Below are 24,793 nucleotides of genomic sequence, written 5' to 3'. Positions count from 1 at the left end.
AGGCTCAAAATTAAATTTAGACATATCTCACTAATTTGGGGAGATAAGCAGAAATATTAATTGCATCATACTCTATGTCAGACAGCTTTAAAATTAAATTAGAAGGCATCTTCACCATTTAGACAAATTAGCTATTAAGAAAACCATGGGGTTTAGATGTTGCTTTTTCTTTCTAAGACAATAAAAATAAAGAGAAGAAAAACACTGATGTCTTTTCCTCCCCTCTCCCCGAAATGAGGCACGTCTCTTGAGTAAGAGGGAGCCTAAAAGAAAAACCATCGTGTGAATAAAACGTTTCTCGATGGACCCTGCTGGTCCTAGAACAGGACATTACCGTGAATATGCGTGAATGACATGAGTCAAACTACACTCAGGAGTAAGCATCAGCTTTCACGTGCCATTTTCTGAAGCCTTCCAGTCAGGCTGCCAAGACAGCAACCAAATGACACGATTTTTGTTTGAACGTAGTGGGGAGATTAATGGTCATTGGACTAATTGGAGGAACCTTCTTTAAATTCGCCTGCTTGAAGGATGTGCTGCTTCTCTGTTTGGCCAACTTGCAGAAGCAGTAACCGAATGTGAACAAAAAGAGACTATTCAAATTCAAAACCCCTTAGCACCACCGTCAGTTGTAAGTTTTGAGAATTTCTACTTTAAAAAAAAAAAAAAAAATCAGGACAAGGTCTTTCCGAACTGGTTGCTGTCAACTAAAATGAGAAGTTAGATAAAACTCCCACATGCCAGATGGTAAATCACAATAAATGCTTGGGCTGTTAGATGCACAACAAGCGACAAACTCATTGAAATGCACCATCAGAAGCAAACCCAAAATAGAAAGGATATTTTAATAAGAAGTTATCATTTGGGGGAAAGATCCTTGTTAAGTTCATCAGAATCGGAAGTCATACACTGAGGGCTTCTTACTTTCCTCAGCACTTCACAGAAGCATGAGGAACAACGAAGAATTTTAGCAGAGTTACATTAGGCTAAGGGCTGCTGTCACCAAGAGCCTTGGAGTTCACTATTTAGACATCACTTACGATGCTTTCTGCCAAGTTACTTTAAAAAATATTGCTAAAGGATACCAGGGAATTGTTTAGTCAAACCGTTACTGTTTCCTGAACACAGATGCAAGAAAAAGTTATATTAAGAAGATAAACAGCTGCTACTGTATGCTGTTTAAATGGTAACAAAAGCATCTAAGTGCCATAAAGGGAATAGTAAGGGAATTAAAAAGCATTTTTATGCATGAAGATGGCTAACATCCGTACATTCATTAAAGTGGTATCAACCATGCTTTTAATTAAAAGTTAGTGACAGAAACTTAAATATGATTAATAAAACCTAGCAGCCTACCAGAAGTCTGCTCTATCAAAGGCACGAAGCACAACAAGCTGTTTCCAGCCCTTGCTTGCTCGTTTCCCTTCCCCTCTCAGAGACGCTGCCACACTCAGGGCACATTGCAAGGACCACAAAGCAGCATTCCCGTGAAAAACAGCAAGCCGGGACAAGTCTGCAAGTGTGCTTCCATGTTTGGCCGTTCTTTATTTCATATAGCCCAGGGAGGCGTTTCAATTACCGGGCAGCCCGGAGGCAAGACGACGAGCTGGTTACCTGTCAGAATAACCAGCCACACAGCGATCCATCGACCACGAGGTCTGCCAAAGGCCGGGAAAAAGGCTGCCCTACAAACCGCAGTCTCCTACCCAACAGTGGCGGGGGAAATCGCTCAGAAGCCAGCGCTGAGCCCTGTTGGCGCAGTCGGTCCTCTTGTGTTACTCGGGAGCACAACGCAGTCATGACAAAAATAAACTATGCGATAAAAATACAGCGCGAGCGAAAAGATGTGGGCAGGGAGAGGGAATCAGTATGCAGTAGGAGGGTAAGGAGTCCTACAGGCCATAGATATTTCGACATGCAATCAAACCACCTCCTATTTACGTCCTGATGTCCACGAAGACTGATCTATTACCATTGTCCTGTTGAACCGCTGTCATGTACAGAGCTCGGCGCATGCAGATTACATCTTCAAAGACCAAAGACGGTTTTTGGCATCGTATTACTCCCTTAGCTGCTTCCAGGCGCACAGAGCACTTCGAAGATGGAAGCTCTCATTTTACAGCAGGTACTAACACAGGAAGAAACTTTCTTTTCTTGTTTAAACACACAATTTAAAAAAAACTTTGCCTCAGACATGTCATTTTAACATAAAACGTGACAGGACTGAGCTGCGTGGCTGACTGAATGGGGCTCTGCTCCGAGGGGTTCCCCATTCCTGGCTCTGCTAATGGCGCTCCAGCACCTCGGTGCCTCCTCTGTGCTTTGGCTCCTGCAGGGGAGTGCGAGGGGCTGGGGAGGAGATGAAGGATGGGATTAAGCTGGACGAAGAGCTGAAGTTGTTCGTGGGGCAGCAGCAGCACGCTGCAGAATGGAGCCGGGGGTTCTTCGGGAGCATCAGGCAGGGCCCCTTCCATCAAGTGATGGCCAGGCCGGGAGAAGGGGCCACCAGGCCCAGCAGAGGATCCCCTCTTGTAGCCCATCGTCCAGCTCAGGAATGGCCATTCTCCTCTTTCTAGAGGGAAAAATCTCCATCTCCTGCTCCTGAGGCATCCTGAGGCATGCCTGCATCCTGAGGATGTCTGCATCCTGAGGCATCACCTCAGGAGCGCGGCCAATTTCCAGTCGGCCACCCCGCAGTTCACTGACCGCAGGGGGGTCTTCAGCCCCCCAAACCCACGAGGTTCCTCCTCAGCCGTACTTAGCCAAAGGCGTTTCTTCTGCCAGGCCGCTGCAGGTCTCGCCCCTCGTCCCCTACCACAGGCAGGGAGGCCGCGCCCGGGCAGGGCCTTCGCCCCCTCCTCACGGCCACCGCGCAACGAACCTCCGCCCGGTGCCTCTGCCAGAGCCGAATTCCTTGAAATTCAAGCTCGAAAGAGAGGAGGAGGAAAAGGGGAACCGGGACGAAGGCTCTCCCGCGGGCAGGGCGCTCCAAGGCTGCCGGCGCGGCTCCTGCACGCCCGGCCGCGGCCCCTGTGCCATTCCCCGGCGCGGAGAACGCCCGGCCCCGGCCGCCGACTCTCGAAGCCCGGCGGAGGGCAGGGGAGGGAGGCGTTTGCTGCCTGCGACCCGCCGGTACAGGGAGAGGAATAACGTGTAAGAGAACCAAGCCTCATTAGCACAGCGGCAAGGCGGTGGATCCCTATTTCGTGTGCGATAGCGAGGAGCCGAGCTGCGATGGCTGCAGCGCCCGCAGACCCCGCGGCGCAGCCGACCCGTCCCTCCCTGTCATTTACTCTATTCGGGAAACTTTTACCGCCGCCGCATCCCGCCGGCGGGGACGAGACGGCCCGACCCCGCTGAGGCCGCGGCGGCACCCGGAGGTACCGGCCGCGCACCCTCCGCCGCCGCGGGCCCGCCGGGGCCGTTCCTCCTCCTCCGCCGAGGCCCCGGGGAGGGGCCCGCCGAGCCGCCCCGGCCCCTCGGGGGAGGCTGAAGCCGCCCCGCGGGCCCGGCCTTCCCCCCCACCCTCGGGCCCGCGGCGGTGCCCGCCCCCGCCGAGGCACAGCCCGGGGGGGGGCCGCCAGGTGCCGGGGCCCGCCCCGCCGCCCCCCGCGCGTCCCCCCACCACGCACCGGCTGCTCCCGGCGCAGCGGCCGCGGCTCCCGCTGCTGCTGAGGATGATGATGGTGGTGCCGCCGCCGCGGGTCGGCGGCTGCCGCTGCCTACGAGTCGCTGCCTGCCGACATGCCCGCGCTCCGCTGGCATAATCCCCGGCGAGGGTGGGCCGGGCGCAGGCAGCTCCTCGCCCGCCGGCTCTGCCGCGGCGCGGGGACGGCGGAGGCGGGGGGAGGCGAGGCGGGCGGGCCGCTGCCGCAGCTCGGCGCTGCGGAGGCGGGGAGAGCGGGGAAGGCGAAGGAGCCCCGTGCCCTGCCGCGGCGGCCGGACGGCTTTATTTCCCCCCGCCCGAGCCGTGCCCACCGCCGCGGGGAGCCGCCACTTCCTTCCCCGCGGCGGGCCGGCGCTCCCGCGAGGCGGGCGGGCCGGGGGCACCGCCTGCCGGCCGCGGTGGGGAGCGCCGCCGGGCACTGCCACCCGCCCGGCCGGGGGACGAAGCCGCGGGGACCCCCGGAGCGCGTCCGGCAGCCCCGGCTGGCCGCGGAGGGGACGGGACTTACCGGCTCCCTGCCCCGCGCCGGGTTCGCTCCCCCGGCCGATACCGGCTGCCGCGGGAAGGACGGGTAACGGTGCACCGAGCCGGGCTTCAACGGTGGGCGTGAAGCCCCAGCCCAGTCGCCGCTGTAACCCTGCCCCCGGCACCAGGCGGTTTGCAGGCGGGAGCCTGCAAACTTCACCCCCTGCAAACCCCTGGGGAAAAAAAAAATCACTAAAGGTTTAGCAATCACTTTATTCAGAAACCTCAGAAAAAAAAGCAGCAACAAAACACACTACTGTTTGTCGTTCTGTTTTACCTCAAACCAGGACAGTGAGTTTGCTGCATTTTTGTTTTTTTTAAGGATGCATCGCTTCCCCTCGTCAAGACCAGCTCCCGTTCCTGCTCTTCCTCACAGTCCCCCCCAGAGGTTACCCCTGTCCCCGCGGGCTACCCCCCAAAGCCACAGCTAGCCCCAGCCTGCCTGGTGAACCAATGTGCTTTGTAAACACTACCTGCATTGTCACAGGAACTTCTAGTCCATAATATAGCTCTTTTTAGAGACGAAGTTCCCCATGGAAGGCAGATTATACCCTAAAGCTATCAAGGGTGCTGAGAAACACTTTTTTTTTTTTTAATTTGCTTTCTAGAGATGTGGACAAATAGAAAATTTATTTTCCAAAGGTTAAATCTCAGAGTTGAAGGAGCCGTGATGTTTATTACCACAGAGAAAACTATGCATGGGAGTGCCTTGCAAGGGCAGCCTGAGACAGAACAAAGCCTGGGGCTCTGAGCAAAACCTAGTAGATCTGGAAAGGCGATAAATGCCTACATAGCTGAGAGGTGTCAGGTGGAAGAACGCCAGAGGAAGAGGATTAAAGTCCTCCTCAGAGAAAGCACAAGCTTCTGGAAGTCCTTATTTGTCCCCAATATGGAACAAGGCAATTCACTCGTGTTAAGGTGAAGAATTTTAAAAGGGATTAATAAAAAAAAGCAGCGTCCAGCAAAGCACACAGCAAGTAAAGTCACATTTTCCACAGTAAACACACACTTCATGTGGCCCACTTTTTGGCGCTTCGTGTCTGATTTTCAGAAGCACTGAGCACTCAGGCCTCCCACTGATTTAATCTGGAACTGCAGATCCTCTGTCCCTCTGAAGAATCAGGCCGAAGGCACCATACTGAACAGGTCACCCGAAGCCAGACAGTTATGTGACAAGGTTGTCCTAGAAGTTTACTAAGAGCAACACTCACATCCTACCCCCCCTTCAGTGTTATAACAGAACAGAAATAGCCTAGAGAGCTCCAACAGATGGAGGCGGACTTTTGATTAAAAAATAAATTCTGACTCACAATTCAGTTTTCTGGATGTAATAAAAAAAAAAAGTACATGAATATGAATAGCACTGGAAAGAATAGAGTGGAGATAAAGGGAGGTTATAAGAAAAGGCAGTGAAATAACTGATTTACCTACGCGTTTCTAATGCCTGTCAGGAAAATTGTGTTTGGTTCTGCTGCAGTACTGATGAAAGAAAACAAGACCATTAGTGGACCCATGTGAAGTTTTCCTTGGAAAAACCCTGCTGGCTGAATGATACTTTTGAAAGACACTTTTAAATTGTGCCTGTTATTAACTTAAAATGGTGGGAAAAATTCTTCGGCTAAACAGTAGAGCTGCTCAAGGAAGTCAAGATTCTTTTTTCCTCCCTCAACCCCTTCTGAGTAAAAATTACAAGCAAGAATATGGAATACGATCAAAATTGTACATCTATCTATGTACCTGGAAGGTACATTTGAGCAAGTTATCTCCTAGCATTGAGGCCAAATCTCTGCATTTTAGCGTAAAAGGGAAAACAAGTAACTAACATCCTTGACTTCTCCCCTACACTGATCTTGTATTAAGAGAACCCAGAGGGCAGAAGTGGCTGCAAAAAAATACTTTCCCCCCCACCCCCAAAAAGACTGTGCATGGATAGGACAGTTCTTCATCAAATATCTTAAAACACAGCACTCTAATTTTAGAATCAGATCTTCACAAGCTTCCTTTATGACAGCTATTCTGGCCTTATAATCACATCATTGGTGGCCAAACATCTTGAACAAGGACAGAATTTGAAACACACAATATGATTAAAACCTACATTATCGCTGATGTAATATCCCAGAACCTATTATTGTTCTTGGGCAGGAGGAATGAATCTAATTAAACATTTATTTAATATTAAAATACAAACTAAAATATCAATGTTGGACAGTAATTCAGCAATATGCCAACTAGCAAATATGTATTTTTCACCAAGAAAAATGCATGTATGTTCACAAATACAGCTTGGATTTTGTTTGGAAATGTATGCGACCAGAACACTGGCATGGCACAAACCCCAGTCTGGCATATTAAAACAGTAACTTGGGTTAAGTAGTTACAGTCCTGGAGCGGAGCTGGGAGACAGGGTGGCTGCTGTCAGTCTCGGTAATCCTGGTACTCGCGGTATCAAAACACTACTCATGGCGACTGTTGGGAGACAGCAAATAGTTTAGAGCAATATTTTCCTAACGCAGCCAGCAACACACATACCAATTCGCAGCCAGCCAGCCATCATGGAAGTAGGGCTCACAGTTTTGTCACAATGAAAAAATATACGTTATAAGGTTTAAGTTAAAAGGATTTATGGCATAACAGTAGTTATCTTTAACACGGGTAATTCATGTTGCTTTTTGTAGTAAAGTTCAAAGTTTCCTATTGGCTAATATTTACATCATACCATAAATATTTATAAAATGGTGAGGAAAACGAAGTGCAAAAGGATAATGCTATCATTTTCTGAAAACAAGCTGCCTTTTAGTTTCTTATTCTTATTATAAATTGAATATCACCATTTAAAAATAATTAATATTTCTAAAAATATTACAATACAGGATAAACATTGATTTCTCAAGTATAACAAAAATATGTTTAAAATATAGGTGGCTGTTTGAAGTACAAAATATTGCTGTTTGTAAAGGGTAACATGGTTGTAAAACTACTATTGAGGGTTTATAAAAATACAAAACAATTTGCATTTACTGAGTGCATAATTACATATAGTGCAAACAAAAAAAAAAAAAGCATATTTGCATTCAAGAGAGAATTGTCAAAGATTCGCAGAGGTACGTAAAACATGAAATCTTTTCAGAGTCATGCGTATTGATCCCAAATCTCTATTAATCCTTTCCAAGCGGTCTTCCAGGGCTTCCTAAAAGATCAGTTAAAGAAAAAAAAAAAAAAAAAAAAAGGATTATAACAACATGCAAGAAGATCCAATGATCCTTCTAAAATGAAGGAACTACTATTATTCCTATAGTATGTATCTTTTTTAATGCAATATTAGCATTCTGTTAGCACCCAAAAACTAGAGCCAGACCTACAAACTTTTTGTATTATTTTTATGTATGTGTGCGTACTTGTGGGTTGTTGGCTTTTTTTAAAAACTGTTTCAGGTATTTTGGCTTCCCCTCCCCGCGACTTACGACACTCCATGAGATAAACTTGACACAATTTAGGACAGGCTGATAATTAGGGAGACACATTGAGGAAACAGCAGACCACTGTAGTGAGTGGCAATATTGATTAACTAAAATGCAATTTTACTGTCAAATTGATAAGAAGCTCTGGGATTACAATTTTGGAAATGCTGAAGTTGTAGGCTTCGCAGAGACCTCTAACACACAACTTTGGGACACTTGTTTTTCTTAGAAGAGTCTGCAGAGCTATCCCAAGAAGGCACTCTCCTGTATTCCACCTACACTACTATTTTTGCCTTATTTTCTTCTTTATATTTTCAAGTAGACAAAAAACAACCAAACAAACGAAACCTAAAACTTTGCACTTTCTTCCACAGCATAACATCCTCCCTACAGCTGCAGGGATCTATTTCACAGTCACTGCATTTTCGTAATGTATTGCCTTTATCTACCTCTCAGCATTATCACAAGAACAGACTATTCTTGCAGTAACTCAGAAAAATGCATCCCATGTACAAAGAATAGAAGATATAAACAGTCCTATGCAGAATATACACTATGTAGTATGTATACATATGTATACACACACACACTTTTTCTTTATATGCATGTACACATACGCACACACACAAAAGAAAAGGTGTGAGTTTGTGGTGGCAGGGAGGGATGAAATGGTTGCAGGGGTAATTATTCTTTTCTGAATCAATTGCATACAAATTATCCAGACTTACACCTTTTACATAGCAATTCAGAGTGTGTTTATAATTAACTTGCAGTAATTTCACAGTTATCTTCTAATACAGTAAAGTCTAGAGAACACCTTTCACACAGATTCAAAATTCAGCCATATTCAAGAACAATGCTCACTGCTGTGGAAAAATTCCCATAGTAATTGTACTATTACATAGTAATATTATTACATTGTACTATTATATAGTGGAACTTTGATCTAACTATATATTCTCAAATTGTGGAAGAGCAACTTAAGAGAAGTGTCATATGTAAAAGCTTTTTCACCTGATTTAATCTTGCTTGCAAGGTCATTCTTCCACCAGAACAAGGTATTCGGCTCAATGCAGCCTCAATCTAATAACAGAAAATACTTCAGCTGTAAATTATAGTTTCAAGAGCCAATATAGACCTTCCTAACTATCTTACAGAAAGAGAGGTGAGGTGTACGCGTTACAGATACATGTCCAATATTCTTAAACACTAATTTATGTCACTATAATGCTGTGCCATACAAAACTGACACAAAAGTTAACACTCATAAGCAGACCCTCTCAAGGATGGTTTTGAAGAGAGCACTCTTCGTTGCCAGAATAACCTTCTTTGTTTGAAAGGCTGATTTAAAGCATTTTCCATTAAGGAAGAAAGTAAATTCCCTCCCTCCAACTCTTCCATTCGCACTGCGTTTAAGTTACAGAGACTCTCCTTTCATGAGGTTAGGGACAGGAAAGGACTGGAGTATGGGAAATAGAGCAGGGAATGATAATGGAACATTACAATTGTGTGTGAATTTCAGCCATGCATTGCGTAGGTATATGGCTACATCCCTCACCTCTCATACAACAATTATGTTTCATCACAACTTTAAAATAAAAATAATCTTTGCCTGTTGCTTTTCTTGAGTCAGCTCATCAAAAAGCCTCTCTGTTTCAGCCAGAGTCTTAATCCTTGTTGCGTACTTGAAGTCTTCCTCACAAGGTGGTAGCACCGGCTCATATTTTTGCGCCATGCTCCTCTCGTCCCACGCCGCCTCTTTCTTCATTCCAGTATTGACGGATTCAGCACAAGAGCTGTGCCTGACACCTGAATGCTGCCTTCCTATTGACAAAATAGGGCTCTTTTTATTTGTTTTGTGATTGTCCGAAATTATTACATAGGACAGAAAAAGAAACTAACAACAAGAAAAGCAGTGTGGTTTTGGAGCTATATTACTGAGGACAGTGACTAGGAAAGCCTTATTAGCTCGCCTTATGCAAACTTCTCAGAAGAATGTGAAACATTTGTATGGGTCATCTTCCGAGTGATCTTTATAACCCAGCACATTTTTTTGTTAACAAACAGATTACTGTACTGTGCTAATTAGGACTATTAGTAAGATTACTTTTACTGGTACAACATTTCTAAATATCACCACGTAGACTAGTTGTCATGAAAACACTAGTCTAAATAAACGCATTAATAAAAACAAAAGCAGAACATTGTGACAAGAATTACAAAAGTGAGAAAAGATTTGCTTCAATCAATCATTTAAAAAATCTGAAACAACTGGCTTTATTATGGTTGCTCTTTGCTATCTCTAATGCAATGTTTAGCAGTAGAATTTTATTAGTATGACTGAGTATGTACATCTTAATATAGACCCTACTGAGATATGCATTGTATAACTGAGTTAAGCATAGGAAAACATATTGCCCTTCTTTCTCAATTTAATTATTTTTGTTGTTCCATTGTGTTTGTGCACACACACATATACATAAAAATAAAACACCGTATGAATGGTATTTTTCTGTCTATAGGCATAAGACGAGATGTAGAGGATTTTTAAAAGTTGGACTTCATAGCGTAAAGTGTCAGCTTTCTATTTAAGCATCTGTTACCAGTGTGGAAGAAATTATGGTAAAAAAAAAAAAAGAACAATTTTCCCCCACTTAGACAGATTACCTTCTACGTCATCTAGTGAGAGAAACTGGAGCCTTTTTCTTGGATTATTGTGCTGTGAAGTAGATGTAGGACCAGTTTCCAGGTCATCTAGAAGTATATCAAATCTACAGAACAGGAAGCACACAGCAATTACTTGCTAGAAACTATGTATCAACCAATACACTACTTTCTACTTTCACCTTTTGGTTAAATAAACAAATTGTCAATTTCTATCCCACTGGTTAAATAAACAAATTGTCAATTTCTATCCCACAGGCATTGCCAGTCTTCCGATGGCTGCTAATAGCACCTTACCCGGCTATACTCCTATTTGCACACACCAAAATAACTCATTCATGTGACTTTCTTTCAGGAGCAGGCCAAGCTGTCACTCCCAAACACACTGAGCTCCCGTGTTGCCATCCTCAAGAACTATCGGAGTGGTGCTACACACTACTTCTTCCTCATGCACGCATCCTACACTTTGATCTCACAGCTAAGCACGTTCTCTGAAACTCTACAAGCCTTGCCAAGCAAAAATCTCTATAGAAACCATAGTATCTAGTACAGTTAGCAGGAAGTTAAGTTTATATATTTCTTAACACGTCTGTAAGTGCCATGACAGGTAGGTAGATACTACTTTCAACTTTTATTTACATTTCCTGATAAGCAGCATGTGGATCTGGACTTACTCCACAGAACAATTCTATCACTTTGTCACCGATCAATGTTGTGCCAATAGTAAACCAAAGATCTGATCTTGGTGAATGCTCATCTTTCTCATCTTGGTGAAATCACTCTAGATTTTTCTTGCGAGATGTTAAAAAGTAAAACTTAGCTTTATACTCAGAAATCTTCGCATGACTCATTTGCTAGGACTTAATGAACAAGAAGCAGCAGGAACAGCACTAAGCCTGTATAAACATACTGCTGCTATAATAATGATCAGAACCACAACTGTATTCATAAAACTTGTACCTCGTCACCGTGTTTTCATTTTTGCTGAGCAAATGGCTAAATCCAGGTGAGAGGTTTTCTTTTGGAGATCGTTTCGGGCTGTATGTCACAGACACTGGTGCCAACATTATCTCTCTTGTTGCTGCAAAAGACAAAGTACGTTTAACTACCTAAAACTTTTCCCAATGCAGTATCTCCGATCCATGTGATCGGATGCTTACATCCTAAAAGGCAGCTGTCTTTTCAAAGCTGTCTACATGTTTATCTAAATTAGATGAAAAGTGCATCGCAACATAGAAAAATGAAAATAAACGTAAAACTCTCACATTTTCTATGATTATACACAAGCTTTTTTTTTTTTTCAGACTATCTCTTAGAATAATGCAGAAATCCTGTCTTTATTTTTCTTTCTTGTAGAGCAGCCTTTCATTATTTGCTTCTAGTTTTTGCGTAAGGCAAAACAAACTACAGAAAAGCACTTACTTGGAGTATTTGATTTCCTGTTTGAAGGAGGAAGAGATGATGACCTCTGGCCACAAGGAGAGCTGTACCGTTTCGGTCTGTGTTGGTCTTTACCTTTCTCTGGGGATCGGTTAGCAAGTAAAGAAGTTTCAACAAACCCAACAGTTTGTCGTCGATTTGATGTTTCTAATTAAGAAGAAAAAAATATTATATTAATCAATATTTTTTCACTACAAGAACTCACAAATATTCTCCTTTACTCAGCTTTCAGCGTACAAAGACTGTACTTAGTCTGCCTCACGTCAATGCGTTTGTGCTGTTTTGCTCAAGTCTTGCTTCCTGCTCATCATATTCATGAAACAGATAGTTTAAGTCATGAAAATGGATGCTTTGCAGGATGTGTGAGAGAAATGATGCTAAATAACACTGATTTAATAAAGAGACAGTGGAAAGCAGGACAAAAGCATCTTTTGGGAAAGAGGGTTGGAGTACCTGCCTGAACCAAGAATATAAGCATTTAAGAAAAGACTCAATGTTTTCTAACAACAGGGCATCCTGAATCAATGTTGTTAGAACAGCTCAGTGCAGTCCTACAGCACGCACGCCAGCTTTCTTCATAACATTCTCATACAGCCCCACGAGAACAAAACTAAAATGATGTACTGCCAGCAAGAGCTTTGTTAGGACTCCATTAACTGTTTATAAATACCAAGATATTCTTAGAAAAAAGACATTAACTACTCACTAGCGTGAGACCTAACAGCAGCTTTCGTATTTTCCCTTTATTTTAAACAAGTCTCTTAGCCATATCGTTTTGAATTTTCTTAGGAAAGCCCCACAAGTTTGCATGCTGAAGCGGTTTTTATCCCATCACTCAAGCCTGATGGGCTTTAATGCTGAGCATAACAAAACCAAAAGACATGCAAACAAAGAAAAGCCAGTAAAGACAAATTCAGGAGTATAAAAATAAGAGTTACTAGTTGATGTGTCTTCTTTTTCTGTCTGTGTACCCCAATCTTTAAAGGCTTTTCCTTCTTCAAGTTCTTTAAAGGCTTGTATAATTGGTGCTTCTGACATCTCATTTTCTTTCTTTTCTATTGTGTTTGTTGAAGAGTCTTCTTGTGAGGAGTCTTTTTCAGGAGGAGAGTGGTGCCTTAAAGAAAGAGAATCAAATTTTTTTTACTTCATTTCATATATCCAAATAGTAGCTGAATAAACAAAAACCTGGAGAAATTTAGTTTGAGGTTTAGAGTCATCAAACCAAGAATTTTAAGGGTGCTTCTTAATTTCAGCCAAGAACCTCAGAGGATTGTCTAATAGCCAATTCAAGAATCTGAAGTTGAACAGCGTGAGTTAAATTTGGTGACTTGACATGTTCTTAGAACTAAATACGTCCTGGCAGAGCCTTTAGAAACTTCTGAGTAAGAAGACAAACTACTAAATTACACCCTAAATTACACCTGAAGCTTCACACTGACAGAAAGCTGCAGACAACGCGACAGCTCCCATCCAATACAACAGAGCACACTGTGTCCAAACTCAGCGCAGAATTGGACACAAACACTGAGAGCGTAAAGACAGTGGCACAGGATGGAGTTGAAGCTTTCTGACATTTCAAGGAACGTACTACAGGGCTGCTGCTGGTTGCTTCATACCACGCTAGTGAAGGAAGAAGGTTGTTTTGTTTTTAAGGCATTGCATAGCATCTACAACATCGAGACATTGTTTTAGAGCTCTACTTAACAAGAACAAAAATCTAGAAATACAAATATAGTCAATTCTGGATAAAACTAATTTTTAGAAGTGTTCAACTTCACATCATTGTGAAGACTGAAGGAAACCAGCTCACCTAGAAGGAATATAGGTTTCTTCTAATCTGTTATCTTTGGGGCTTTCCTGGACTTCCAAAGGCTGGCCAGTGAAGATTGAATACTCAGCTCCTGGTATCAACCACTTTCTCCTGCTGACATCAGGAGTTGCCAACTTGCTGTTGGAACAAAAAACTTCAAAATTATGAAAAGCTTTGGAATTTTTTTTTTTAATTTAAGAAAAAAAAAATCCATCTATTTATTCTAGTTAAACAAAAATAACAAATATGCAATAAACCTGTAAATACTGTGGAAAAACAAGTTTTAAAACCATGTTTTTTGTAAAGTAAAAATAAAATATTTTAAAAAAATAATAATAAGTTGAGTTTTCAGTCTAAATTACACAATATGCTCTGAATGCAGAACTCCACAAATACCTTCTTGTAATTTAATGCTGCTTCCTCAGACCAAGGTTTGGGTAACAAGTAGTTCCCAATTAATTAGACAAGAACATTTTGGTGTGGATTACTCCAATAGTTCAGAGCACCTGACCCCAGCTTTGCTTTTGACACCATTTATCAGAGAAATAAAAAATTAAACCCAAAAAACCCGAAAAAGAAACTGTTGATGACCTGAGAGTGATAAATATTAACTAAGAAATATCAATGAGTATATAATCTTGAAATATCAAAAGAAAAATGTGATTTTTTTTTTTTATACACAGGAAAGCATATAATAAGTAGGAAAAAAGGGTTCTTGTCTACACAAGCTGCGAACCATAACTACTATTCTGTAACGCTATCCTTCTGTGCATTCACAATTGGAATAAGCTTTCCTTGAGCCTTCAATATCAATTAGGGACAGATTAACTTCCAAATCCATACTGGCTCTTACAGCCTCCTCCCTGATGAACATGGTCTGCCATGTTCAGGTCTTCCTTGTTTCTGTTCATTGTTGAGGGATCTTGTTCACAAATACTAAAGTAGCTCTAAAAAGAAACCTGTCCCTGTAATATTTTAATAAATAAATTACTTGCATCTTCATAATCATAAAAAATCAGATCCTCCCAAAATACTACTGTTTAATAACACAAATGGACATCCACAAAACACGTTACATTATCATTTTGTGCTTTACAGCATCAGTGCTGAACTGGGAGAGACACAAAAAGCCATAACTAAGTAATGAAAAACTGAGGGAGACAAAGCTTTTCAGGTCTTTAAAACATAAGAAAACCCACAAACAAAAAACCGGAACACAGGCCAACTTTAATTTCCTTAACATAAATTCACAATTCAAACTAGAGTATGCATTCTATGAATGCATGAATGCAAGTATGAACTTCCACTCTACTCTCAAGATACCTGTACAAACTATATTTAGAAACATAAAATGTAGTTATCAGCCTTTCAAATCAATGACACAAAGAAAACCTCTAATGTCTAATTGGAGTATTAGATTTTATTCCCAAGATCTTTGTTGAGCATGGGAATCCCTATTTAGCTGAGCAACTGAGACCTATCAAAGGCTCATTTAGGAAGACTAGAGACAGGCTGCCAAGTCACACATATATTATCCAATTTATTTATTTGTTTTTAAGAACTTCTTGGCATGTGAAGTCTCTATTACATCACGTGTTTAATTCAGTTTAGCCTATAGACTGACATTTTTATTTTTACCCATTTTTAGCCAAACCACATTAAAAAAGTATTCTGAAACACATGACCCATTTTCATGTTGTTGGAACATTCACTTACTTGGCACAAGAGGTTCTTAAATGACTTTCGGTAATATGACGAAGTTTCAACATATTTTCATGTTCTACCTGCTTGAGCTGAGCTTCAAGTTTTGAAATTGTCCTAACGTGGAAGTAGCAAAGACATAAAAGAGATATCTAAGAAACTCTTAGAGTTTACTCATTTTTATTCAGATATCCTGGGTGAAGCAGAATAACAAGAGCAACTACTACATTTTTATCTATCTATCTAAATACGTATCTAAATATGTATTGGAGTTTTGAGTTAAATAAGTTAGGTAACCTAGCTAGAAAGACAAGATCAGGAGATACTGCTGTGGATCAAAGCATTCAACTCAGAGGGGTTGGGGAAAGCAAAACAAGAACGTTTTTCCTCCTCCCTGACTCTGGTTTTAATGAGTGGCTCCTTCTCCTGTGTGTCACTCAAGTAACCACCAAACTGCTGCTGAGACTCTTCATGTGATTTTCCCCTCTCCCACGTACTGCACTCAACATCTTCAGTGAACTAGCCCTTGGCAATGCAACACAATCTTAGGCATCCCTCACTTGGGGGATAGAAATACAGGGGTTTGGAGCAGAATATAAAAATCTCCTTTTTCTGCTAGTGTTTCCCCAGTCTGGAATGGTCCCTAGCCTGCAGCATCAAGAACCAGGCAGGAAAATAGAATCACCAGTAATTGACTGAACTGTCCTTCACTATTTTCATTTCCTCAACAGTTCCAATAAAAATTGAAGGCAGAGTGGTTTTGGCTTCTTTCTATTTCATTCTTTAATTCTTCCTATTTGTTCTTTCTATCCTTCTTCTTGAAAAAGTGTGTGATCTGAGCAGCAAAGAAAAGGATTGTGACACCTTCCAAGGACCACATTTGCTATTTTTCTGAGTTTGGCTGAAGATTATGCCCACGTTAATGCTTGGTGGCAATGACATTTTGAATGAATTTTGAGGTGAAACTTGTAGCCACATTTCTAGAAGAATTTGATAAAAAAAAAATAAAAATCACACATTAAAAAAAATATCTTCCTAACAATCTGGGTTTCAGCTGCTCATTTAAAAACTTAAAAGGAAATTATGACAGCACATACCCACAGAAGAAGGTCAAAGGGAGATGAATGATGTGGAACATCACCTCATTACAGTTCTACAATGGCTGCCCTAGGGCCTTCTCAAATGTCCTCTCCTCCCAGCTCTCTGGACTTTCCTGAGCCAGTGTGCTGTCTACCACCGTTGACAAGGAAAGGCTGAGAAATCCCAAACTAGAGGATATGCTCATAACTGTAAACCCCTTGATGGGCCTACCCAGAAAGTATAAAGCTCAATGGATTTCTGTTCTCCCAAGCAAAAAAAAAAAAAAAAAAGATCCAGGTAGCATGAGGGACATCCACATGAAATATTATTCCTGCTCTATACACAGAACATCTTTCCGTTCTTTATTCATGTCTAGGAGCCATAATCTTGAACAGCAAACTCCTGTCAGCATCCTCACTCCTGAAAACCAGAACAGAGACTGCTTAGCTGAAGATGGGAGCTCCTGAGGAGACAACTGTAGCAGTAGAAGCTGGAGCAGTGGACTGGCTGGGCTAGCTAAGCGACAACCATCAGAAAGGAAGCAATTAATTACATCCCACTGGAAGATGTTGTGATCAAGGAAGTAGAAAAAAAAACCCCACACATCCTAAAAGAACAAGATATTTACAATGTGTACAAAGTAACATAAAGCAACATGAAAAGCTTCATAAGATATAATTAAAATTGCAAGATCTACAGCCTTCATAATCTAGGAGTGAATGTGTAGGCCATAGTCTACATTTCACATTGCTAAAGTGTTAAAGCAGCAATAAGACAGTTTCTCGTTTACCTTTTCAGATCAGAAATCTGCGTGTTTGCATCAAGCAATTTGTTTTCAGTTGCATTTAACGTATCCTACAAGTATACAAAGAAAAAAGTAAAAAACCTAGAAACTAGTGTATTAAAAGAAAAATAAGTAACTCTACATCAGTCTTGACAACAATATGCTAAATATGCCTTCCTATTTGAAAGGGAGGTCCATTAAATTTCTTTGGCTTTGACTTTGCAGTATTTTTACTATCACTGGGAAATGATACATCCTCCTTTTCCCTTTCCTAGGGCTCTAAAGATGTAGTAAGAAGCCATCAGTTAAAATAAACATGGATCTTTCTATTTGATCTTTTTCAAAATATTTAAGTTAATTCTGTGGCACATTATCACATATTTTGCATGTTTGGTATTTTTAATTAACTAGCATGTGCTTACCTTTACTCTTTCATGTTCTTTTCCAAGGGACTCATATTCTCCTAAAAGCTAAAGCAAAACAAACAAAAAAAGAACACGCAAACCCACAATGAGACAATTATACAGTTAACAGTTTTGTTGACTGCTGTAAAATCATCTAAACTGCTTGTCTAACATAGGCAGAAGCACTACAGGGGATACAGACTGTACTTTAATATTATTTGTTAAGTTTTAGCATCTTCCAATTGGAACAAAAAGTTATAGACAGGAGAAGAGGAGACAGAGCTACTTACACAATGTAAAACTTCTAATTTTCAAATTATTTATCTTAAAGAAACTGAAGGACCAGAACAAACAAGTAAAATTCTTCACTGACTTTTTAAAGCTGACTTTGTATTTTGAAATATTAATCGTAAAAAGAAGTTAAAGCATGAAGTAGTTTTCCCAGCTAATGCCCATTTTGCCAAAACAAATCCATTTAAACATTCCATGAAACTATTACTGAAGAACCAGAGGAATAATGCTTTTGATTCAGTCTGAAATCATATATAAGATTAAGTTTTAGCAAATTGTGATGACTTATGAAAGACGTTCAGTCCATTTCCACTAAGACTGAAAGAAAAAAACAACTTGTTCCAAAATAATTTCCTATAATACCTCTAAAAATAAATGCCTGAGACGGACTATGACAAGCGTTATCACATCAAGTACACACTTGCTGCATTAAACACCTGGTTTTAAATATCTATTAGGATCATAGTGTCACCTAACACCTCGCCTACCAAGTAGTCAGCTGAATAATTTCTGTTCTCTTAGATGCGCATTAAGACTTTACAATGGTAAACTTTAAGTAGTTTTCCAAAACCCAGGACTGTGTTCATAACATGCCGTGCGACCGTAAACATCATTGCCCATTTTTTTACTTACATTTTGGAACATTTTATTTTCTTCCTTTAGCCTTGTATTTTTATTATCAGATAACTTGTAAGCCTTTTCAAATGCTTCCTCTAGATCTTTAAGCCTTGATTTTAGTCGACTGATTGTATTATCCTTCTCTTTATTATTTGTGCGCATTTCTTCAATTTGTTCTTGCAAAACTTTGGAAGTATTACTCACTGCATAAAAGCGTTCTCTCCAATCTGCCTGTAGGAGAAAAAACAAACACACACACACGTTCATTATAATACTTACCTAGCAGTTTTTTTTATTTCAGTACAAAGCAAATCTAAAGATCACCTAAATAGAAAACAAGAGTACACCCGTACAGGAACTAAAGAAGTTTTTTTGCTCATTTCTGTGATGTATAAAGAACGAAAACAGAGACTCAAAACCCAAAAAGTTGCATTTATTCTATGGGACTTAAAATATCTAGAGTTTAGGCCTCTAATCCCAGCTGATTGTCTTGCTTCCCAGCACAGAAAGATGTCTAAAAAAGGTGGAATGAATTACTCTCTCCAGGTGTCTACCTTTCATGAAAAGTGTTCTGTTCTTTGCCCAATAACTGCAGTCATAAGCAAACTGGTCTGACCTAGCCAGAAAGACTGTATAAATATACTTAGAATATTTGTGCCCTGGTGCAGATGGGATTTGCTTTTACCACAGCTCTAATGAGAAATCAACGAGAAAGTAACTAAACCAAAATCAATTAAAAAAAAAAAAAACCCTGAAGAGATACACCATAAACACATCACAATATTTCACTCTTAAACTTTGATCCCTGATAACAAGGAAAGGATGTTCACAATCAAAAGTAGATTCAAGTAAGAGTGTCCTAAGGAACTCAGCTAGGAAGTCACCACTGTAACATATTGGCTGATGTCAATATTAAGGAGAAAGGCTGAAAATAAAGAAAGATATGGAAACACAGATCAACTTAATAATGAACAGGTGCATTCTCTTACCCTTTTAGCTAAAAAGCAGCTTAAGAACATATACTTACCACTTGCTTTTCTAGCATATTATTCTTATTTTCAAGGGCTTTTATGCGAGCACTTGCTTCATTCAGAGCTGCATCTAATTGGTCACACCTATTTAGAAGAAACAGATTACAAAAATCTCTTGAAATTTTCAAATAATAAATTTACATTTTACAGCCTTTTTTCCTTCCTCAAGCATCCCCACAAATTTTGGTACCCAGCCTGTGACCTCTTCCCATAGTCTTTGACCGTTGCAGCGTGCACACGGCATCTCTGCTCGGAAGGGCTGTGGTGCTCATGGTGGGCAAGCAGCAAACCGTGAACACGTGCAGGGACTCCAGATGGCTCAGAGCATAAGAGCTGCAGAACTAAAAGCAGCTGAGATGCACCAGAGCAGAGCTCCACTTCAGCTAATTGATGATGCTATGTGATAATTAATGACTGGAATCATATTGCAAGCTACTTTAACTCAATAAATGACTGCTCAGAAGTCACTTTTAATAGTTAGAACCCACTAGTGCTGGAAGGTAAGTACAAAAGACTCCCAACTACCCACGCATTTTTACAATTATTCTGAGGGGCATAAATTTTATAGAGCATTTTAGCTGTCTAAATTTACAGTAAGTATTTTGACTGGCAATAATGATATAAAAATCACATCAAACTTCTATATATAGCAAGCATTCAAGCTATATCTAATGGAATATATAGGTGAGGCACACAGATTCCAGTAGGAATATCTGGTCGAAGAGCATTGCCTGGCAAAGTGGCTTTATAAAGCTACCAATGAATTCAAGATTGGTCATGTATCATCTGTAGTTTTGATGTGAAAAATAAAGAGGGGTGATGTTCACCAGCATGACAGGTGAGCACTATCTTACGACAGAGATAGTTCCATTACAAATTGCTTACGACTACCTCAGCCTGCCATCCTTCTTGAGCAAAAACTATATTGTCATCAGGAAAATCAGGTCAAACAAGACCTCTGGTCCAACATCACACTTGCTGTCTACCAATAATTTTAAACTGATCTTACACAGCTCCATTAAGTAATGCAAAATTTATATTTAATAGGAAAATATTAGTATCATGGATGCATGAAATTTTCATAACTGAAGTGGCATAAACGTTTCAAGATTATAAACAAGCACACTCAGTTTTTAAAGTGGAAAGATACCATGTAACAGAGGAAGAGGACAAGTAAGGACAAACAGTACCTGTCAGCAAGATTTTGATTGATTTTCTTCAACTCTTCAGATGAAGTATTTTTATGGCTTGCCTCTAGCTGCTGTTTTAAGCTCTGTATCTCAGAGTCATAGTAAGCTCGTAGATCAGCTATGTGTCGAGCATGTTTTTCCCTCAAGTTCTGCCTAATCCTATTTTCAAAATTAAAAACAAAAAAATTTCCAGTTATCCACATGACCATGCATTGCTGTATTCATTCACACATAATGAACTCAGCATATAAATAACAATATATAGCCTATAAATATCAATATATAGGAATAATATATACTCTCTCTTCTCTCCTTTGCTATGCACTAGCAACTATGCATGTAAAATTAAAATAGGAAAACCCAAACACTGAACCATCTTGAAACCATGACCCCTACAAAAGCCCTCACGCATGGAATATATGCCATGTCTGCTTGTCCATGTGCAAATAGTGAGAGCTTCAATAGCAAATGGGGGGTGTTTAGGCAGTAAATTACTAAGTGCAGTAATTCTGTGCTTCTCCCACCATTTGACTCTAAATAAGAAAGCATAACCCGCCCCAACTTTTATATTCTCTGCCTAAATTAACTCCCTCATACAGCCTATGAAGTAAGTATGTATCTTTATTTTAACATATAAAAAGAAATAACCAAACCATTAAAACATAGAAAATGTTTTGCCTTCCAGTTAAGGCTTTGACATCCAAGGAAGACAGATCATAAATATCGTGCCTTAGATTAAATAGCATGGTCTAAAGAAGATTAAATAGTATGGTCTAAAGAAAGACAATTGTAAGAAGTGGAAAATGACTGTTCTATTTATACGCCATCTGTACTTCAGGGGAAGGAAAAAAAAAAGAAGAAAAAAGCTGCAATATGCAGCTATGTTCTAAGCAAACAGAATTCACATATTTTGTTTGTTTTGCTAGTATTGTTAAATTTCGCCTCTTTCATGAAAGTACCAACTCTACGACTTTTAAAAAAGAAAAAAAAATGTACTTACTTTGACATTATCACAGGATCTTCAACAGATGTCACTGAAAGACTATATTCTGGCAAACTGTTGTCAGCACACTGAGTAACAGAAGATGGAGTTAGAGTCAGTGTTTCTTCCTCCTCAGTGTTGACTGAATTATCATTATTAGCATTCGTATATGCCATTGGAAAGGGAGAGCTGGTCTTGTTTTCATTTTGGAATGGGTGATTTCTCCAGAGGTCCAAATGCACAGCTCTGCTGCTGGCAGGATATTTTGGAGAATCATCTAACTGAGATGAATTACTTGTCTGTGAAAAAGAGTCTGTGTCACAATGACTTGAAAATCCGGGCTCCGCCATAGAGTCTGGAGAAAAAGGAGTAGTCTCTTCAGGAATATTGAAAAAACAACGTCCTGAGTTCTGCTGACCTGGTTTCATATGCAGGGTTGGGTCCAATGTCAAGATCTAGGAAATAAAGTTATAATGCTAAAAAAAACTGTGATTTAACTTTTGTTCCTGTAAATGGAGTTTATCCGAAGACATTAGTAATCCATATAATATATTGCAGGAATTATGTTGACTATTACTACAATCATTTGGTAGTCACAAGCAAGATGAAGGGACCTGTAACAGCTCAGATGATGATACATATTCTCAATGTTTGCAACTTGAGTTTCTAAGTTTCCATTAAGAATAAAGGACATATCTAACATCTGTAACTGTCTAGAAACACCACTGAAATTTCAATTACGTAAATAGAAGGACTATGATGTCTGCCTGCAGGTTGAAACAATAACTTTGTACAGTTATGAAAATCACTTCATGGATTATATGAAGATAGTCACACAGCAGCCATTGTTACTGGATTTTGAACAACACTGAAAGCTGTATAAAGAAACAAATATAAGAAAGAATATTTCCACAACCTGTGCCTCTTCTGTTTCACAAGTGAAATTAACTTGTCTTGTGGGAAGTAATAAGAAAACCCTGCTTCTGTGACTGCAGTTCCACATGCATTTCATCAGCTGCAGCCTCAGCATAAGCAGATTCATCCCTGCGCCACCCTCAAGGTTGTGCGGCAAAGGTGCCGTTTACCCAGGGTATTCTTAGAGGTTCTTTTCAGCTGGATGCCTTCCCTATCTGCTTCATCATACGGCTGCACAAATTGCTGTTCCAGCATAACACTGGAGGTGGCAGCAGGGGCCAATTAATGTGAGAACAGTCTGTAACCATATCTTCAAACTGAGATGAGAAGTAAAAAAACTAATGTTACCTCTGGTGGGTGACTTGACTGGGAAGAAGGCATAAAATTCTGGTCCGGCAGCTGCTTGTTCTCCCTTTGTCTTTTATGATAAATATCCTTCAATGACGATGGCTTCATTTCATCAGCAGTAGACAACTTCAACAGGAAAAACTGCAGCATGAGTTTATCTGAACGCAATCCTCCATCCCCAATATAGATAAACAAGTTGTGGGGTGGGTTTAGCTAGTAAATCAGTTCATAACAGAAGGTGGCTTTATTCAATGCACCCTATTTAAAAAAGTGTCCTTAATGAGGCAGATACACCTTTAATATACTAATTAGTCTCTTTTCATCTCCTATACACATCAATTTCTTTTAAATGACAGAAGAAGGTCAATAAATTCCAAGTGAGTTTAGTGGGGGTAAATGAATAATGAAGGAACAGAATACAAAAGACTGACTAACAAAAGAGTTCTCACGGAAAAGTTAGTTTCTGGAGGGCTGATTCTTTCCATCGTAGAAAAAAGGAAAGATGACAAGCAACTACTTTAAAAGACAACTTTTAAAACATGTACAAAGCTTACCTGGTCTGATGATACTTTTGTGGAGAAAGCATCAGTGAACTCGCTTCTGAAATTCTCTGGTAAAGAGCAATACATCTCCTTTTCATCTAATTTCCAGTATGAAAGTCCTGATAAGAAGAAACAACGAAAAGAAAAAAAAATTTAGAAGTTTCAAACTCACAGCTATAGAACAGGAATCCTAAAATCCATTAGTAAAACATTACTTCGTCAGCTAACTGTTAGTATGCTGTATTAATTATTACATCTATTGCTTAAGAACCTCACTAAAGCATCTGTTACCAGAAATTACAAAAATCTCAATGCAAAGCACAAGCAACATAATCAGTATTACATCACACAGCATCAGTAATGAAAGCTATAAATCACTGAAAACATATAGATTTGTTCTTCGGTGTTCAAGGAACAAATCCTCATTTACCACAAACTTTTATATTTCTACCAATTCTGGTATGGCACCTAAAACTTGTATTACCCAAGGAATAATCCTAGAGAGCCACTTGATACTACAAACTCTTTGGTTTGATACTCAACAGCACTCTACAGCATGGAAAGAGACAAGACTACCAGGACTAAACAGGATGGCACATAGGAACAGACACTGTCTCAATCCCACTTCCATTTCTTATATGTGTCCCTCTCTCAATGGGTTGTGAAGAAGCAATAAATCTACACACTTTGCAGGGCTGCATCTCTGTGCCCCTGTTTGTTACTGAAATGAATCCACCCTGTTAGGATCAAAATATGTGAATTAGTTGTTTGGCTTGGCAAAAAACCAACCAACCAAACAAAAAAAAGCCCACCCAAATCAAACACACCCTACTCCATCATCACCCTCAAAAAACCCCCAGACACACAAACAGGACAAGAGGTAATGGGCACAAACTTGAGCATAGGGAGTTCCACCTAAACATGAGGAGGAACTTCTTTACCCTGAGGGTGGCAGAGCACTGGAACAGGCTGCCCAGAGAGGTGGTGGAGTCTCCGTCTCTGGAGACATTCCAAACCCACCTGGACATGTTCCTGTGCAACCTGCTGTAGGTGACCCTGCTCTGGCAGGGGATTGGACTAGATGATCTCCAGAGGGCCCTTCCAACCCTATGATTCTATGAAACCCCCAAAACCACAAAAAACCACCACCAGCCACCCCGCACACACACACAGAACAACAAAAGCAAAACCATACTAAAACACGAAAAACCCAAATATTCCTCCCAAAATTAAATAACCACATCACACACTGCATTATTTTGTTCTTGCCTATTCACACAATTATTGAATCCTGCCCTTGCTTACAGGAATTCTGTCTCTGTTACCATGCACTCTTGTGA

At 40.6% G+C, this 24,793-nt stretch overlaps 2 protein-coding genes across 13 annotated transcripts in view; both read right to left on the bottom strand.

Annotated features, from left to right (window-relative positions):
- PITPNM2 (phosphatidylinositol transfer protein membrane associated 2) overlaps positions 1-4,203 on the bottom strand; it is a 137,127-nt gene extending 132,924 nt beyond the window's left edge. The window contains exon 1 of one of the 4 annotated variants that reach the window (XM_074606936.1): positions 4,176-4,203. The gene's annotated coding sequence lies outside the window, so the exon portion shown is untranslated. Of the gene's footprint in view, positions 1-3,632; positions 3,823-4,175 lie in introns of those variants that run through there. The other 3 variants (XM_074606934.1, XM_074606941.1, XM_074606938.1) reach the window with 3 other exon arrangements.
- A 2,592-nt stretch (positions 4,204-6,795) lies between these two features.
- The window catches only part of MPHOSPH9 (M-phase phosphoprotein 9), a 35,516-nt gene continuing 17,518 nt past the window's right edge, over positions 6,796-24,793 (bottom strand). For 7 of the 9 annotated variants that reach the window (XM_074605835.1, XM_074605834.1, XM_074605827.1 and 4 more), the window contains 17 exons: positions 23,466-23,572; positions 22,912-23,037; positions 21,667-22,103; positions 20,667-20,825; positions 19,473-19,560; positions 18,461-18,676; positions 17,555-17,602; positions 17,139-17,203; positions 15,284-15,385; positions 13,568-13,705; positions 12,696-12,871; positions 11,740-11,904; positions 11,278-11,398; positions 10,321-10,424; positions 9,266-9,477; positions 8,668-8,736; positions 6,796-7,382 (listed from right to left, as the gene is read on the bottom strand). In XM_074605835.1, the coding sequence (XP_074461936.1) occupies positions 7,281-7,382; positions 8,668-8,736; positions 9,266-9,477; positions 10,321-10,424; positions 11,278-11,398; positions 11,740-11,904; positions 12,696-12,871; positions 13,568-13,705; positions 15,284-15,385; positions 17,139-17,203; positions 17,555-17,602; positions 18,461-18,676; positions 19,473-19,560; positions 20,667-20,825; positions 21,667-22,103; positions 22,912-23,037; positions 23,466-23,572 (2,435 nt within the window). In that variant the 3' untranslated portion in view covers positions 6,796-7,280. The remainder of the gene's footprint in view (positions 7,383-8,667; positions 8,737-9,265; positions 9,478-10,320; positions 10,425-11,277; positions 11,399-11,739; positions 11,905-12,695; positions 12,872-13,567; positions 13,706-15,283; positions 15,386-17,138; positions 17,204-17,554; positions 17,603-18,460; positions 18,677-19,472; positions 19,561-20,666; positions 20,826-21,666; positions 22,104-22,911; positions 23,038-23,465; positions 23,573-24,793) is intronic. The other 2 variants (XR_012589694.1, XM_074605830.1) reach the window with 2 other exon arrangements.

This window comes from Larus michahellis, chromosome 13, assembly GCF_964199755.1.
Source record: "Larus michahellis chromosome 13, bLarMic1.1, whole genome shotgun sequence".
In the NCBI taxonomy this organism is placed as follows: Eukaryota; Metazoa; Chordata; class Aves; order Charadriiformes; family Laridae; genus Larus; species Larus michahellis.
This window is presented reverse-complemented; position numbering and strand designations above follow the sequence as displayed.